This window comes from Copadichromis virginalis, linkage group LG13 (genome assembly GCF_057382275.1).
Source record: "Copadichromis virginalis isolate Kocher_CV1m ecotype Utaka linkage group LG13, C_Virginalis_male_GT1.1, whole genome shotgun sequence".
NCBI lineage: Eukaryota > Metazoa > Chordata > Actinopteri > Cichliformes > Cichlidae > Copadichromis > Copadichromis virginalis.
This window is the reverse complement of record NC_140630.1, coordinates 398,339-411,694: the sequence shown is the minus strand read 5'-3', so window position 1 is coordinate 411,694 and position 13,356 is coordinate 398,339. Positions and strand designations below refer to the sequence as shown.

Sequence of the window (13,356 nt, the reverse complement as noted above, 5' to 3'; positions counted from 1 at the left end):
GGGAAACAAACGCCGACACTGCGGTGCAAGTCTCGGACGACAGTACACCTAAAGCTGGGCAGACACTATGCGATTTTTTTCAGTCACGATATTCAGCTCCTGCTCAAACTGCACGATTGACTCGCAGGGGTTAGAAGTTGGTAGGTCACGATGCAGGTCTCACACTATACCACCCGATGCTCTGATGCGACCTGAGTGCTCACACTGTGCCTCCATAAAATGAAGGTTATAACAGAAAATCTGTCGCTCGCTCTCTCTGTCTTTCACTCACACAGACACACCACCACCATCAACTTTGCTAAATTGCTAATGAAAAACATTGATCAGGCAGCTGTGATTGAGCAGCAATGTAAATCCAACTATTTTCACGGTTGTTGTGGTCGTGATAATTTTGTTAGGCCACATCGAAAAGGCTCGGATGAGCTTTCCAAAGTTCTACAAGTTGTGCCTCCATCGCTTGTGTCCAGATCACACGCTGCACAGCCGTGCTGCTCCGTCTTTTTCACCGACGTTTACGTGTTTGCGCGTGAGCAGTGTGAGCGGCTGTGGTGACACCCTCATAGATGAATAATGATGATGAGTTAAGATGCGTAATCATGGGAACAAGCGGGTTTACAAACAGGAGCAGCTGATTAGCATTAGAAAAGCTGAAATAATACCTCAACTGAACTCAATTGTACTAAATGCACTAAATGTGCACTGTTACAAGAATGTTTTTCTTTCTATTATTTTCTATTATTTTAAGTTAAGCAGGACAGAGTGCTTTTAAAGAAAGATTTACTTATATTCTCAAAAGTTAAGCATGACAGGCTTCTGTTTAAGAAAGAGACCTGTTTTACTGTGTTAATGTTGTCATTTTGAGCTAAAAATAAATGGCTAAATGATCACTTGTTTCACATGTGTTCATATCACAAAGAATAGAATATGCATCTACTTAAATCAACTTCAAGTCAAATGGTTAAAAAAATAATTTCACACACAAAAAAGAGCTAGAAAATTCACCACACTGGGAAGGGTGAAGACAACTGGGTTGCCCGGCCCTGGCCACGAGGTGTCCCTTATGTATTTTCCAGGGAGTTGGCAACCCTATCCGTAACTTTCTTTTTATTTTTCGTTTTTGTCTACATTGTACTGAAATGCTTCATTATTGCAAACATTTTAAGATATACTTGTTATTCTTAACATCTTAACAGATACTCTGACCCATAACTATCGTAAAACGCTACGACCGGAAGTAGAAACCTTTCGCGCATGCGGGGTACCGATCGGGTTTCCGGTACGGATCGGGTAGTGACACGCACTACGCGTACTACGTACGGTGCGTAGGGTTAGGGTTAGTTCGCGAAGTACGAGAAGTGCGGAAGTGAGAGGCTTGTGAAATGGGACAGTATACGCTTCGTCGCGCTGTTCAGGTTGCCTAGCAACCATGATACTAACCGCGATACACGTTACATACAGCTTTGTTTGACAGAAATGAAGCATTTTTGTTCATTCATTTTTGTCATGACATCACTTTGATTAGTTGAGTATCTGAGGCTGAGACCACAGGACTGTAAAACATGATTGTTGGGCTTCATTTCTGTGCTGAACAGTCATTTAAGATTAGTTAGTAAATAACAATTAGTTAATGTTGTTCATGAGACTAAAGTCATCTCACTGTGGTAATGTAAATATAATATGGCCAATATTATAGTATTGTCAGATTATGATCTATATCTATAGATCTATCTATAAAATCACTGACTTTCAGCTTGTTGTGTTTGTGGATATATGACTGACTGTAATTATTAAACATTCGCACATAAATAAGTGACGTCATATTCAGTACTTTTGACAGTTCACTCTTCGGCCGCTCCCTTCTGCCGTAATTTGCATCAAAATTATCCACACCCACCGCCGCGCTATGAATTATGGGATCTATGGGACCACGAAGCGTGCACCGGACCACGCTTGATATTTGGGGAAATCAACGGCGCATTTGGAGTACACTTCGAATTGGGACAGCCGTCGTCGCGTGGCGGTGACGTAACCGCACTTAAAATGCGTACTTCAAGCGTGCAGACCCTCAATAAATGTAAAGTGTGTACCTTCTGTCAAGAGCAACCTGAAACAGTTTCTCATCTGCTTTGGTCATGTAAATTTACGTGTAAATTCTGGAAGGATTTCCACAAGTTTATTACTGACTTTGTTCTCCCTAATCTTCAACTATACTATAAGGATGTTATCTTTGGCTATTATTATTTTAAAGACAAGGACAATGATGCTTTCTTCTTTATAAATTTGGTTTTATTTTTGGCAAAATTTCATATACACAAAAGGAAAGTCCTCGGCAGAAAGCCTGAACTTCTTGTATTAAAAATGGAACTTGCACAATATATAAGGACAATCTCCTCATCAAAAAACACTAAGGCTCTCAAGACTGTTAACATCTGTAACCGATTGAAACTGCTAACTTGATTTTGGCTCTTGCAAACTTTTGTTTATTTATGTTCCCCTTAATTTATTTTATTTTTTGTACTCACTTTTGTCTCACTGTCCTTGTCACTCTTTCTGTTCTTCATTGTACTACCACAATGTCACCTTTTATGTGATCCCTGTTTTACTTGACTGTATGTCTAAAATGTGATAAAAAAAAATTAAAAAAAAGAAGAAGCGTGCAGACCCTGAATTGGGACACAGCCCCTGACATAGCTTCTTCTTCTTCTTCGGGGTTTAACGGCAGCTGGCATCCTTGTACATGCAGTGCTCCCATCTTCTGTTTCAGTCCGTTATTACACTCTTAAATCCTACTACTCATTCCTGCGTCTTTCAGGATCTTACAAAGCTTCAAACGACGCATCGACTATTAAATCAGTCGTCGATGATTTTGATAGTCGACGTAATCGTGATTAGTCGACCAATCGTGGCAGCCCTAGTGTGTATATACGTATATGTATGTGCAAAATAACTTTTTTGTCCCTTTTATCTTCATCCCTGATCGATCGCTGTGGCACCACAACATGTTTCATCTTAGCAGCTTCTCACAGTTGTCATTTGCGCTGAGCCCTGTACATTTTCCAGTATTCGTACTGGTGGTTACACCTGTGACCACAGCAGGTTTGACAGTTGGATGGACTACTCTGCACAACAAAATGAAATGATGCTAATTTATTTTTGAGTCAAACTGTTCAACTGAGGAAAAAAATACTACAGAGACAAAGACATATACAACCAATATTTGTTGTAACTGTAACAAACACAGAGTCTTTGCAGTGTGCACTAGTAACAAAATTTAAAGGTCATTCAAGAATGAAGCCAAAGCAACCCAGATCAGTTAGAAACAGAATTTCGGTAGAATCACAGATGAAGTTTTCTATCAAATGGCATTTCTAAAATCCAAAAAAGCCTCTTATATACACAGGGTGTACCGTGCCTCCAGCTGTGCTTTGTTCTACTTTAAAACAATATTGTGAAAAAGGAGAGGAGATGGTAAGAAGAGGTGCTGACACTGAGCAGACCTCTGGTGTAAAACGGTTTTATTTCATAGCAGAATGCCAACCACAGGTTTGAATTAGTAAACTAAATATATCAGAAAATACCGATGCTGCGAAAGAACTGTTACATTTGTACATGGATATAAAAACAGTGAAATGAGGAGCCAAGAGAGCAAACTCTACCCACTTAAATTATCTACTCTAGAAAGAATACGATCTTTGAAGGAACAGTGGAACAGAAATGTGAACAGCACTCCACACACAGATAGATTTCTTCTTTAACACATTCCACATGGAAAACCCTACTGTGGGACCACCTACCTATACCAACAGTGACAAACAACAGTTAAAAAATAGCCCCCAAACACACGCACACACACACGCACAAACCGGCAATCTTCATTTGGCCTCCAGCTTGGCCATTTCCTGAAGGTATATTCCGATGCTCTCGCTGTCAAACAGCACAAAGTAAATGTTTTTCAGAGAGGAGCTGGTGCAGGACACAAAGTGGTTGGAGATGGCCTTGAGGATGAGCTGAGCGGCTGTTTGCTTTGGGAATCCGTTCCTGTGGGAAACGGTTGGACAAATGAGACTGAGGAAGACAAACGACAAAGCTGTTTGTGATGAAGAGTAGCTGAACAAATGGCAGAGCTACGGCTAAAAATCTGTCTGCAAACGTGTTCGGTCTGCAGGCTGACGGTCACTTTGCTACACAGATCAGTGGAGCTGGACGTACACTGGACCAGGTGCAGATCCACACTGTTAGCTGAGGCCCTGGGTGAGTGTGTCCTCCCATTTATACACACAGAATACAAGCTGAGATCAGCAGATCTGCACTCAATCTTACTGTAACGGTCACGGCGAGGTCGACAGCTACATGCTCATTTACACTCATGTCTAACGCACAAAAGGCGTCGCGGTCGGGGACCAAAGAGACGCGTCTATGAGGCGACACACTGTGTGTGATGGAGCTCACCGTCCAGCAGGCAGCGAGGGGAAAGCCACAGACTTGAGCTTCTTCTCCTCTGCTGCTGAGAGGCAGTTCTTCACAGTCTTCTCGAGCTGGTCCTCACACTTCTCTGAGCCCCACTGTGGGATGTTACAGTGGATGATGAAGCGGGCTGCCATGCCACTGGCCTGGCTCACTGCCACTGCAGGATGAAAGCATGTTAGGGTGACCACCGTCGCCTCAGACAAAAACGTGTCTGCGCCCAGTCTAACAGCTGATCTCTGTGCACTCTATTTACTAGGCCCGGATTTGCATGTATCACGCTGTCTCATCAGCTACATCCTACTGTGGACATGGATGTGATTCAGTGGCTGTGACGACGCAGCTGCGTACCTGATGCTACCTCCAAAGGCCCTTGTGCTTTCCTCAGCTCCTTAACTCCTTCCAGGAACTCTCGACCTCCAGCTTTTTCCAGGGCGTTGCCTGGAAGACCAGCACAGCAGCCGCTCAGCATGAGGACGCATGAAAGAAACCAGACACGTTACATGAACCGGTGCTGCTTACCCACTCCATCTTTGAGGTCCAGCTCTGCATTGGTTGGGTTAATTATTCCCTCCACCTTGATTGTTCCAATTTTACTCATTTCACTTTCTGTTAATGAAAGCTGTGGATTCACAAAGACAGAGTGACAAACAGCTTTGAGCAGTAACACAACGCGGTGACTTTCAGCTGGGCTTTTAACGCGGCTTACTTTCTGTCCGAGAAAGAGACTCTTTGCTGACAGGATGGTGAATCCATCACCGGGACCGTCTTCCACTGTGGAGTTTGATACAGCCTCTTTGTCATTGTCTGTGCTCTTTGCCAGATGGAGAGAAAAACGTTCACTTCAATCAGCATTTAAGTTACCAAATGATAATGACTCTGGTTCTTTCTCGAGTGCATTAAACCAGCTCTGGTTTGTCTCTTCTCTGATTGAACAAATCAAACACAAATGTACAGAACACACGGCTGTTAACAGAAGAAGGGTTAGAGACTCGTCGCCATCATCACAGATGGCTTTGCTGGGCACACTGACCTTTGGCTTGCGCCCTCGTTTGCCTTTAACCTTTTTGAAGGTTTTGGTGGGCTTCTTGCTCTTCAAGCGTTCCTCCTGCTTGTCCGTGACAGACGCCTGGCTGTCCACTTTCACTCGGCCTCCCCTCTTCTTGGAGAGCAGCTCTGGGTGGATACGAGGTAGAACCCCTCCGTTTGATATGGTCACTCCTCGCAGAAGCTGATGGAAGAAGCATTTTGATAAATGAACTCATGTCTGTGAAGAAACGTTGTCTGTGCACACACGTGACCATGTGGTGACCTCCGTCTTTGTTTGAGGATGATACAAAAATCGCTCCACAGCCGACAGGTGAATGCTGTTTACCACACTGTAGTGACGGCTGCACTGTGAGACAGATTCATGTATATAGAGGTTTTTTTAATATGCGTGTGCCCATGGTGACAAAAAGGTTCATCATCATCATTTAAATGCAATTATCATGAACATTACCCTCCAAACAGACAGCTGAGAAGAAGAACTGATGTCAAATAAGATATAAAAAGATGTTCACTTGTTAGTAAAATATGAGAAGCTCATATAAGTCAGTGTGGAGCATTGTGCACGCTCGGTCTGAGCAGCCGGAGGCTTTCCAGGCCGATGCTGTAATCTCCCCGTGTCCCAGGTCAGCCCTGGGGCAGCGTGGCCCGAACACCTCGCCCAGGCTGTGACCCCCTCTGCTGAGGAGCAGGAGCCCCTCTCCAACGAGGTCGGCCGCCTTTTGAAGGAAGCCACATTCAAACTAACAACTAAAAGGTTGGCCTGGATCAACAACTGCAGCGCCATCTGGTGGCAAATAGCTACATAACATTCAGGACACAATTTAGCAGCATCATCCTCAGCCTGTGAAGGAGGATGTTGTGCAGCTCCAGACTGAGAGCGGCTGATGCTTATTTCACATCTTATTCAGAATAATTAGATTCACTGTAGTCTGTGGGAGCTGCGATTGGTCGGGCTGCCGGGGACAAATGATGATTTCACTCACCGACGTCCAAATCAAGCCGTAACCTTCATGCAGCGTGTTTTCTGTCCAACTACTACAGCAGACAGAGAAAAATCCACACAGACACACGAAAAACCCCGAGATCCCACGACCGGTGTGCTGAGAGACGGCACCTGAGAGACAGGTGACGAACCAGCTGGTCAAAGCTCTGAATGGCTCATTTATTTGGCTCCTTACCCATTTCTTATTCTTTAGCATTTACGTCACACTTCAACGTTTCTGATCATCAAACTAATTTTAATGTTAACATAGCAATCCAAACCTACCAGCTATGTGGAAAATGAACTGGAGTCCTGCAATATCTGAACTCAGATACATCATAGCAACAGTGAAACATGAGCTGTGTCCCAAAACGTCGGCTGCTTCCTCCTGAGGCCGCATTTGTAGACTGATTACGTCACAGCGACTGTCCCAATTCATAGACAAATGCGTCCTCCATTTCCCCAGGTTTGAAGGATGGGTCGGGTGTGTCCTTCGTGGCCCAACCTATCCCAGAATTCATAGCGCGGCCTAGCCAATTCCAGTTTTCAACAATGGCGGCCACTACCTAAGTTTTAATATTACTCTTATTAATCTTTCTGGGTCACAAAATAAACCTTTAAGATATTTTCAGGCGAGAATGTAGCTGAGTAAACTTCAAATATCTGCTGTTTATCAAGACATCGCATATTTGCAAAAGTGCTCCGACGTTTTCGGAGACGTCTGTTACCCACCAGCTCGATAGCGAGCCGGCGGGTTCAATGGTCACTGAGCCGGCGAGAGCAGCGGACTCCCGCTTCATCGTTTTCAGACCCACCGCGCTCTTTCGCTACTCAGGTTAAACATGATATACGTGACTCGGATAACTAAAAAATGTTATTGTTTGGCTTTTTTCAGTGTTTGATTTGTTCGTGAGTAAATCGGTTTGGCTGAGATTAAAGTCATTAGATTATATTAAATAAAACTTCATTAATCCATCGGGTGGGTTCCTCTGGGGTTTTCACACAGCTAAACGTCAAACAGAAAAATGATTGGTAAAGTAAATCCGTCAGGCATCTTTCTTGGCCTTTAGTCAATAATTCTGATGGCAAAAGAACCAACAGGTGAGACAAAAAAACAAACAAAAACTGATTAAACAGACGTGTGAGACGGTCGAGAATTTACAGCAGTGTCCTGTTACATTTCAGACAGCAAGGAGCAGACGGCCGAGTTTATTAAACTCCACCGAGACAGCGCTGACGCAAACCTGACCGTCCCATTTCACGGTCGCCGTAAGTTTATGGCCTGAAGTTCAAGCATGCGCAGCAGCAAGTAAACCTCTACAAAGACAACAAACGAAATGATGTGAAAGGCCAGACTGAAACCAGACTGAGGCACGACCGTCAACAGGCTTCATACTCTGAACCGTCCAGTGGGGCTGAACGACCTCAGCTGCTGTGGCCAAAGGTGGAAAAACCAGTTCAAATGTTAAGGTGACTTTTTCCACACAGGCCAGCTGGGTGTGGATAGCTCATCATTACAAACTGAAGTTTGTACTTAGACGGGTCATCTTTTTCTAATATTAACATTTGTTTTAAACATTTACGTGCAACTCAACCAACCAGGGGTTGGTTACATCAGCAAGTATTTACGCTTCTCCTTGTTTGTCTTCTTATGAGCAGTCCTGAAAACATGCATCAATGTTTAAACAACCTTTAAGGTCAAACCTTCAATAAACTTTGGCGAAAGGTGTAAAACACGCTGGCCAGTTTGATGTGTTAGCATACACGTATGTGTCACGTATGTGTAACGTATGTGTCACGTATAGAGCACTGTGTTACCTGGTTCAGCTCCTCGTCATTGGCCACAGCCAGCTTGATATGCCTCGGAGTTATTCGGCCTTTCTTGTTGTCCCGTGCTGCGTTTCCTGCCAACTCCAAAATCTCAGCTTACAAGAGAGGAAACACATGGTGCACACTCATTAGGCAGCATTTAAACATGTTTACTGCATTTTCCTTCACTCAGCATGTAACAGATTGTACTGGTGTGAAACTACACGGCTGCAGCAGTGAGTCTGTGTCTAACACTGACTGATTAAACTCCTTCATTTTGTTCCTATATGCTAAAAACAGCATATTCATAGCCAATAACAGGTCAAATGAGCTGTCAGCAGCATTTGTGGATCTATAACACTTTATAAACTATATATTCTTCATGACAATAACCTCCAGTTTACTGGAGGTTATATATATATATATATATATATATATATATATATATATATATACACACATACATATACACACATACATACATACATATACATATATAGTTTCAGTTTTCAGTTTTATTTGTCATATGCAAGTTAGCACAGCGTCAACATTGCAATGAAATGTGTTTGACGAGCAGCAGTCACTCAGCAGCATAGTACAGTAGAAGAAATATAATAAAAAAATAAATAGAAAAACAGTATAGAGAAAAATATTAGAGAGACATGGTAAAAGAGAAAAGATGACTAAATATATATGTATCTATAAATATAAATATATGTACACTAGTGATTGAATAAGAAAATCTTGAAGAGAAATATGACGGGGGGCAGATGGGATATTGCACAGGAATGAGCAGCAGAAATTTACAGTATTGCACTTTTAAATATAAATATCAATGACAATAAAGTGGAGTGACCAGTGCAGATTAAGCAGAGTACTTGTGAAGCTGCAGGTAGCTTCTGAGCGCGTCCTGTGGACTGTGTGTGTGTTTAAGTGTTGTGGTTGAGGTGTCGTATGGTTGGTGGTAAAAACTGTTTTTAAGTCTTGTAGTCCGAGCAGACAGACTCCTGTAACGTCTGCCAGATGGTAACAAGGAGAACAGCTGATGTGCTGGGTGGCTGTGGTCCTTGATGATGCTGTGCGCTTTACGGAGGCTGGAGATAAATGTCCTGAATGGCAGGAAGCCTCGTGCCAGTGATGTGCTCTGCTGCCTTCACCCTCTGTAGTGATTTACGGCTGCTGGCAGAGCAGCTTCCGTACCAAACTGTGATGCAGCTCGTCAGCAAGCGCTCGACTGCACACCTGTAGAAATTTGAGGTGATGTTGGCGTTCATGCCAAACTTCCTCAGCCTCCTCAGGAAGTAAAGCCGCCGGCGAGCTTTCCTGATAACAGTGTCTGTGTGAAGGGTCCAGGAGAAGTCCTCGGTGATGTTGACTCCAAGGAACTTGAAGCTGCTGACCCTTTCGACCTTGACACCGTTGATGTGGATGGGCTGGTGTTCCCTGACTGGTCGTTTCCGGTAGTCCACTATCATCCCTCTAGTTTTGCTGATGTTGAGATATAATCTAGAGTTACCTTATGTTTACATTTTATTTTGCTGTTTTTACTGTTGCTGTAATAAAATGTAATATTATTATAGTTACACACCCACTGATGTTTAGATATATGTCCATTAGCAGGCTGGACCTCATCAGCCCAACCCTGGAGCTTACTGTTAGCTTGCTTTATCCATTCCTGCTCCTATGTTTGGGATCCCTGCTGTGTTGAAACTATTATGTCCATGTTTCAGCCATCGAGCTGTGATTCGAGGAGAAGTTGAAGAATATGGATGTCCCTCTCCGTCTTTACTATGCTATCCATTTTGTGCCTGTACCACTGACAGCCAAACAGCCCCAGAGCATGATGCCACCACCATGCTTGACCTTTGGTGTTCTTAGGTTTGCAAAGCCTCGACTCCTGCAGGATGGCCTCTCTCACTGAGGCAAAACGTTTTTCAGGAGGCACGTGGCTCCTGGTCATGGCAGGCTTGATGTTTCCTGGGTTGTTCCCGAACACCCTAACCTAGTTACTCTCATCTGAGAGCGACAGTTACCCTGGCAAAGTGGTTACACATCAGAATAACTGTCTGAACTGCTTATCTTGGAGTCTGCAGGTGTTTAGAAATGGCTCCGTGAGGCTCTGTGTATGGCTCCTTCCAAACTTGTGCACAAGTCTGCTCGCTGCTCGTTTCACAGGCTACTCCCGTATTCAGCAGTGAGTCACCACAGCAGGTAGCGTCACACATTTGATCTGACAAAGTTTCATCCCAGGCCTCCTCCGGGATTTCATCCAACAAACGTGGCACATTTAAAGCTAGCAGCATGTTTCGAAGAAGCTGAGACGGGCAACAAACGACTGAACAGGCTGTAAAGATGCATAATTACATTAGTTGTTTACAGGTCACAGAAGGACTGTCTTTGACCTCATCCAGACCCAGTGAGGTTAAAAAGGTTTAGCTTTAGTTAACAGTACGTTCATTAATGTTGAGTCAGAAATGTATCAGAACTGTGAGCTGCTCTTTGGAGTCAGTCTGCCTCTGTATGTGACAAAGTTTCACAGGTTAAATGTCAATCACATATATATATATATATATACCCACATAAAGGATTATCAAAGTACTCTGAGCTTTGAGTGTTGCAGAAATTCAACTTTGAATTATGTCCCTTAGATATGCCACAGCACACTGAACACACTCACATGCTCTCATGTATCAAACTTACCTGCCAGGTACTCAATTACAGCTGCCATGTACACCGGAGCCCCCATGCCAATGCGATATTTGTGCGTGCCAATGCGCAGATACCGCATCATGCGCCCCACTGGGAAGATGACACCTGCCCTGGCTGAACGGGACAGCTTGGTGGCCTTCTTCTTTCCTCCTCTGGCTGACATGTTTGTCTGGACACAGTGCGACAACAGCCAGTGACTGACACAAACACATGCTAACATTAATGAAACTCTCGTTAGCAGGATGCTCTGTTCCTCTAAACTGTACTAAATAAATACGTGTGTCCTCACAATTTCCACAACACTCAGCCGCAGTGAAACCAGATCAATGCAGTGGCATGTAAATAACCCCTTTCCCATCATCCTGATGACATGTTTTAACTGTAAATGAATGCACTGTTTTATATGGAGCTCACAGCCACTGCCAATTTAGAATCACAAATTAATTAGCATGACTTTGGGGAGAAAGCTGGAGGCCCAGCAGAAACACAGGGGAACAGAGAGAACATGAAAACTCCACCCGTGTATAGGCAGATGGCCCCGCCCCTCCCTGAGCCTGGTTCTGCCGGAGGTTTCTTCCTGTTAAAAGGGAGTTTTTCCTTCCCACTGTCGCCAAACTGCTTGCTCATAGGGGGTCATATGATTGTAGGGTCGCCCTTACACAAAGCACCTTGAGGCGCCTGTTGCAGTGATTTGATGCTGTACAAATAAAACTAATTGAATTAAATACAGAGTTCAATGGAAACTGTACATTAATGTATATTAAACAAATTCAATCAGAAACAGCGAGTTATTATTTGACAGCTTTTCAAGCATCATGTGTTCACAGCTGTCCCCACATACGTGACGCTCAGGTGAGAACATGGTTTCTGACGTCAGCCAGGTGCTGGTGGGAGACGCAGTCCCGGCGTGAACACACTAGCTGCGTGTGCTTTCATTGCACATTCTTTTACACGTGTGGCTGTGTGTGTGCGTGGTGTCATAATGAAGGGCACGGTGTTTGTTTTCCACGCCGCGCTATTCGGAAAGGTTATTGATATGCTGCGGCCTGCATCCGCGCCGCTGGAGTTCACGCACATCGTCCCCACGTATGTACAAACAGCATCACGTCGCTAGTGTTAATAGTGTGGATAGTGTACGTGCGTGTAGTGTAAACGGAGAAAAGGGGAACGCGACCTCAGCATGTAAGCTAACGTTACTGTACCGAGCTAGGTCGGAGCCAGGCGAGCGACACCTTTACGGCGTCGCCACAAAAGCCTCGCTTTGACGGCTGGCTCACGGAAAGTGTCGGAGCCGGCTTCGCTCCCACTGAGAAGTGTTTTTATTCCTTCACGGACACGAAGTCAGCGTGGACACGAAGCTACGAGCGGACGTTAGCTAGGTCGGGTCGGCACCATGTAGCAGCTTCAACGTTTAACGGCTCCGCGCACATCCGTTACCGTACCACACAGACATGAACCTGAACGAGCCTTTTCTCCACAGCAGACCCACCCGCCCCTTCGTTTTCCACGGAGGCTCCAACACACGGAAAGTAACGCGTCCCCGTCGATCCGGATATGCGCTGCGCTTCGAAACATCAAATAAAGCCCAAGTTTCTACCTGTTTTTCTAACGTGAATCTGCGCGAACTCGTGACGCTCCTGTGCAGCAACAGACGGGCCGTTGTGTTTTGCCGTCCTTGTGCCTAATAATCCTGGTTCCAGACCTCAGGAAAAAAATCCCACACTGCAAGCAGGAACAGCGTAGTTGGTCGGAGGCTGGCTCTGTGCTACTGATGCTGCAAAGGGGAAAAATTCAGCGGAGGGAAAATCCTGCAAAAACGCCCCCGACAGCTCTAACGGAGATCAACGCAACACAATCCTACGGCAAAGTAACTGCTGGTAAAATCCACATTAGCCCAAATAAATAGCTTACAGCCTAAAACGGCACCACAATAGGCCTGTGAGTGTATTTCACTGCATATCCCTGGCGTTTGTTAGCTAAAGAGTGAAGGCTGTGAATAGAGTCCAAAGTGGAATGAAACAGGAAGTGGACATCTGTCCTTAAGCATCCAGACTGGGGGTGTGAGACTCGGGCTGATAATCCTAGAGACATCACAACAGTCAGATCATTTAGCTGTAGCTCAGGAGGTAGAGCAGGTCACCTACTGATTGGAAGGTTGGTGGTTTGATCCCTGGCTCCTCCAGTCTGCATGCCAAGTATCCCTGGCCAAGATACTAACTCCAAGTTGCTCTCCGGTGTGTGAATGTCGTTAGAAATCAGTTTAGAGTCAGTGAGAATGGGTGTGATTGGGTGAATGTTGTATACAGTGCTTTGAGTACTCTGGGAGAGTAGAAAATCTTTAA

General features: G+C 44.5%; 1 protein-coding gene across 3 annotated transcripts; it reads right to left on the bottom strand.

Moving 5' to 3' along the window:
• Positions 1–3,132: 3,132 nt before the first annotated feature.
• On the bottom strand, positions 3,133–13,066 carry macroh2a2 (macroH2A.2 histone). 3 transcript variants are annotated; one of them, XM_085476767.1, is made up of 9 exons: positions 12,612–13,066; positions 11,006–11,183; positions 8,315–8,421; positions 5,498–5,695; positions 5,174–5,278; positions 4,987–5,086; positions 4,816–4,905; positions 4,450–4,624; positions 3,133–4,038 (listed from the first exon to the last, which is right to left on the bottom strand). In XM_085476767.1, exons 2-9 carry the CDS (start codon positions 11,175–11,177, stop codon positions 3,873–3,875), a joined length of 1,113 nt encoding a protein of 370 aa, XP_085332893.1. In that variant the 5' UTR covers positions 11,178–11,183; positions 12,612–13,066; the 3' UTR covers positions 3,133–3,872. The 3 variants fall into 3 exon arrangements, with proteins under 3 accessions (XP_085332893.1, XP_085332895.1, XP_085332894.1); XM_085476769.1 differs by lacking the exon at positions 12,612–13,066 and adding an exon at positions 12,504–12,600; XM_085476768.1 differs by lacking the exon at positions 12,612–13,066 and adding an exon at positions 12,217–12,443.
• Between the last annotated feature and the right edge of the window lie 290 nt (positions 13,067–13,356).

Excerpts from the sequence above, each read along its gene's own strand:
- macroh2a2 (XM_085476767.1), bottom strand. The coding sequence starts at position 11,177 with ATGTCAGCCAGAGGAGGAAAGAAGAAGGCCACCAAGCTGTCCCGTTCA. Across the intron at positions 5,696-8,314 it reads ATGACGAGGAGCTGAACCAG|CTTCTGCGAGGAGTGACCAT; the intron begins GTAACACAGTGC and ends TTCTTCCATCAG. Across the intron at positions 5,279-5,497 it reads AACGAGGGCGCAAGCCAAAG|AGCACAGACAATGACAAAGA; the intron begins GTCAGTGTGCCC and ends CATCTGGCAAAG.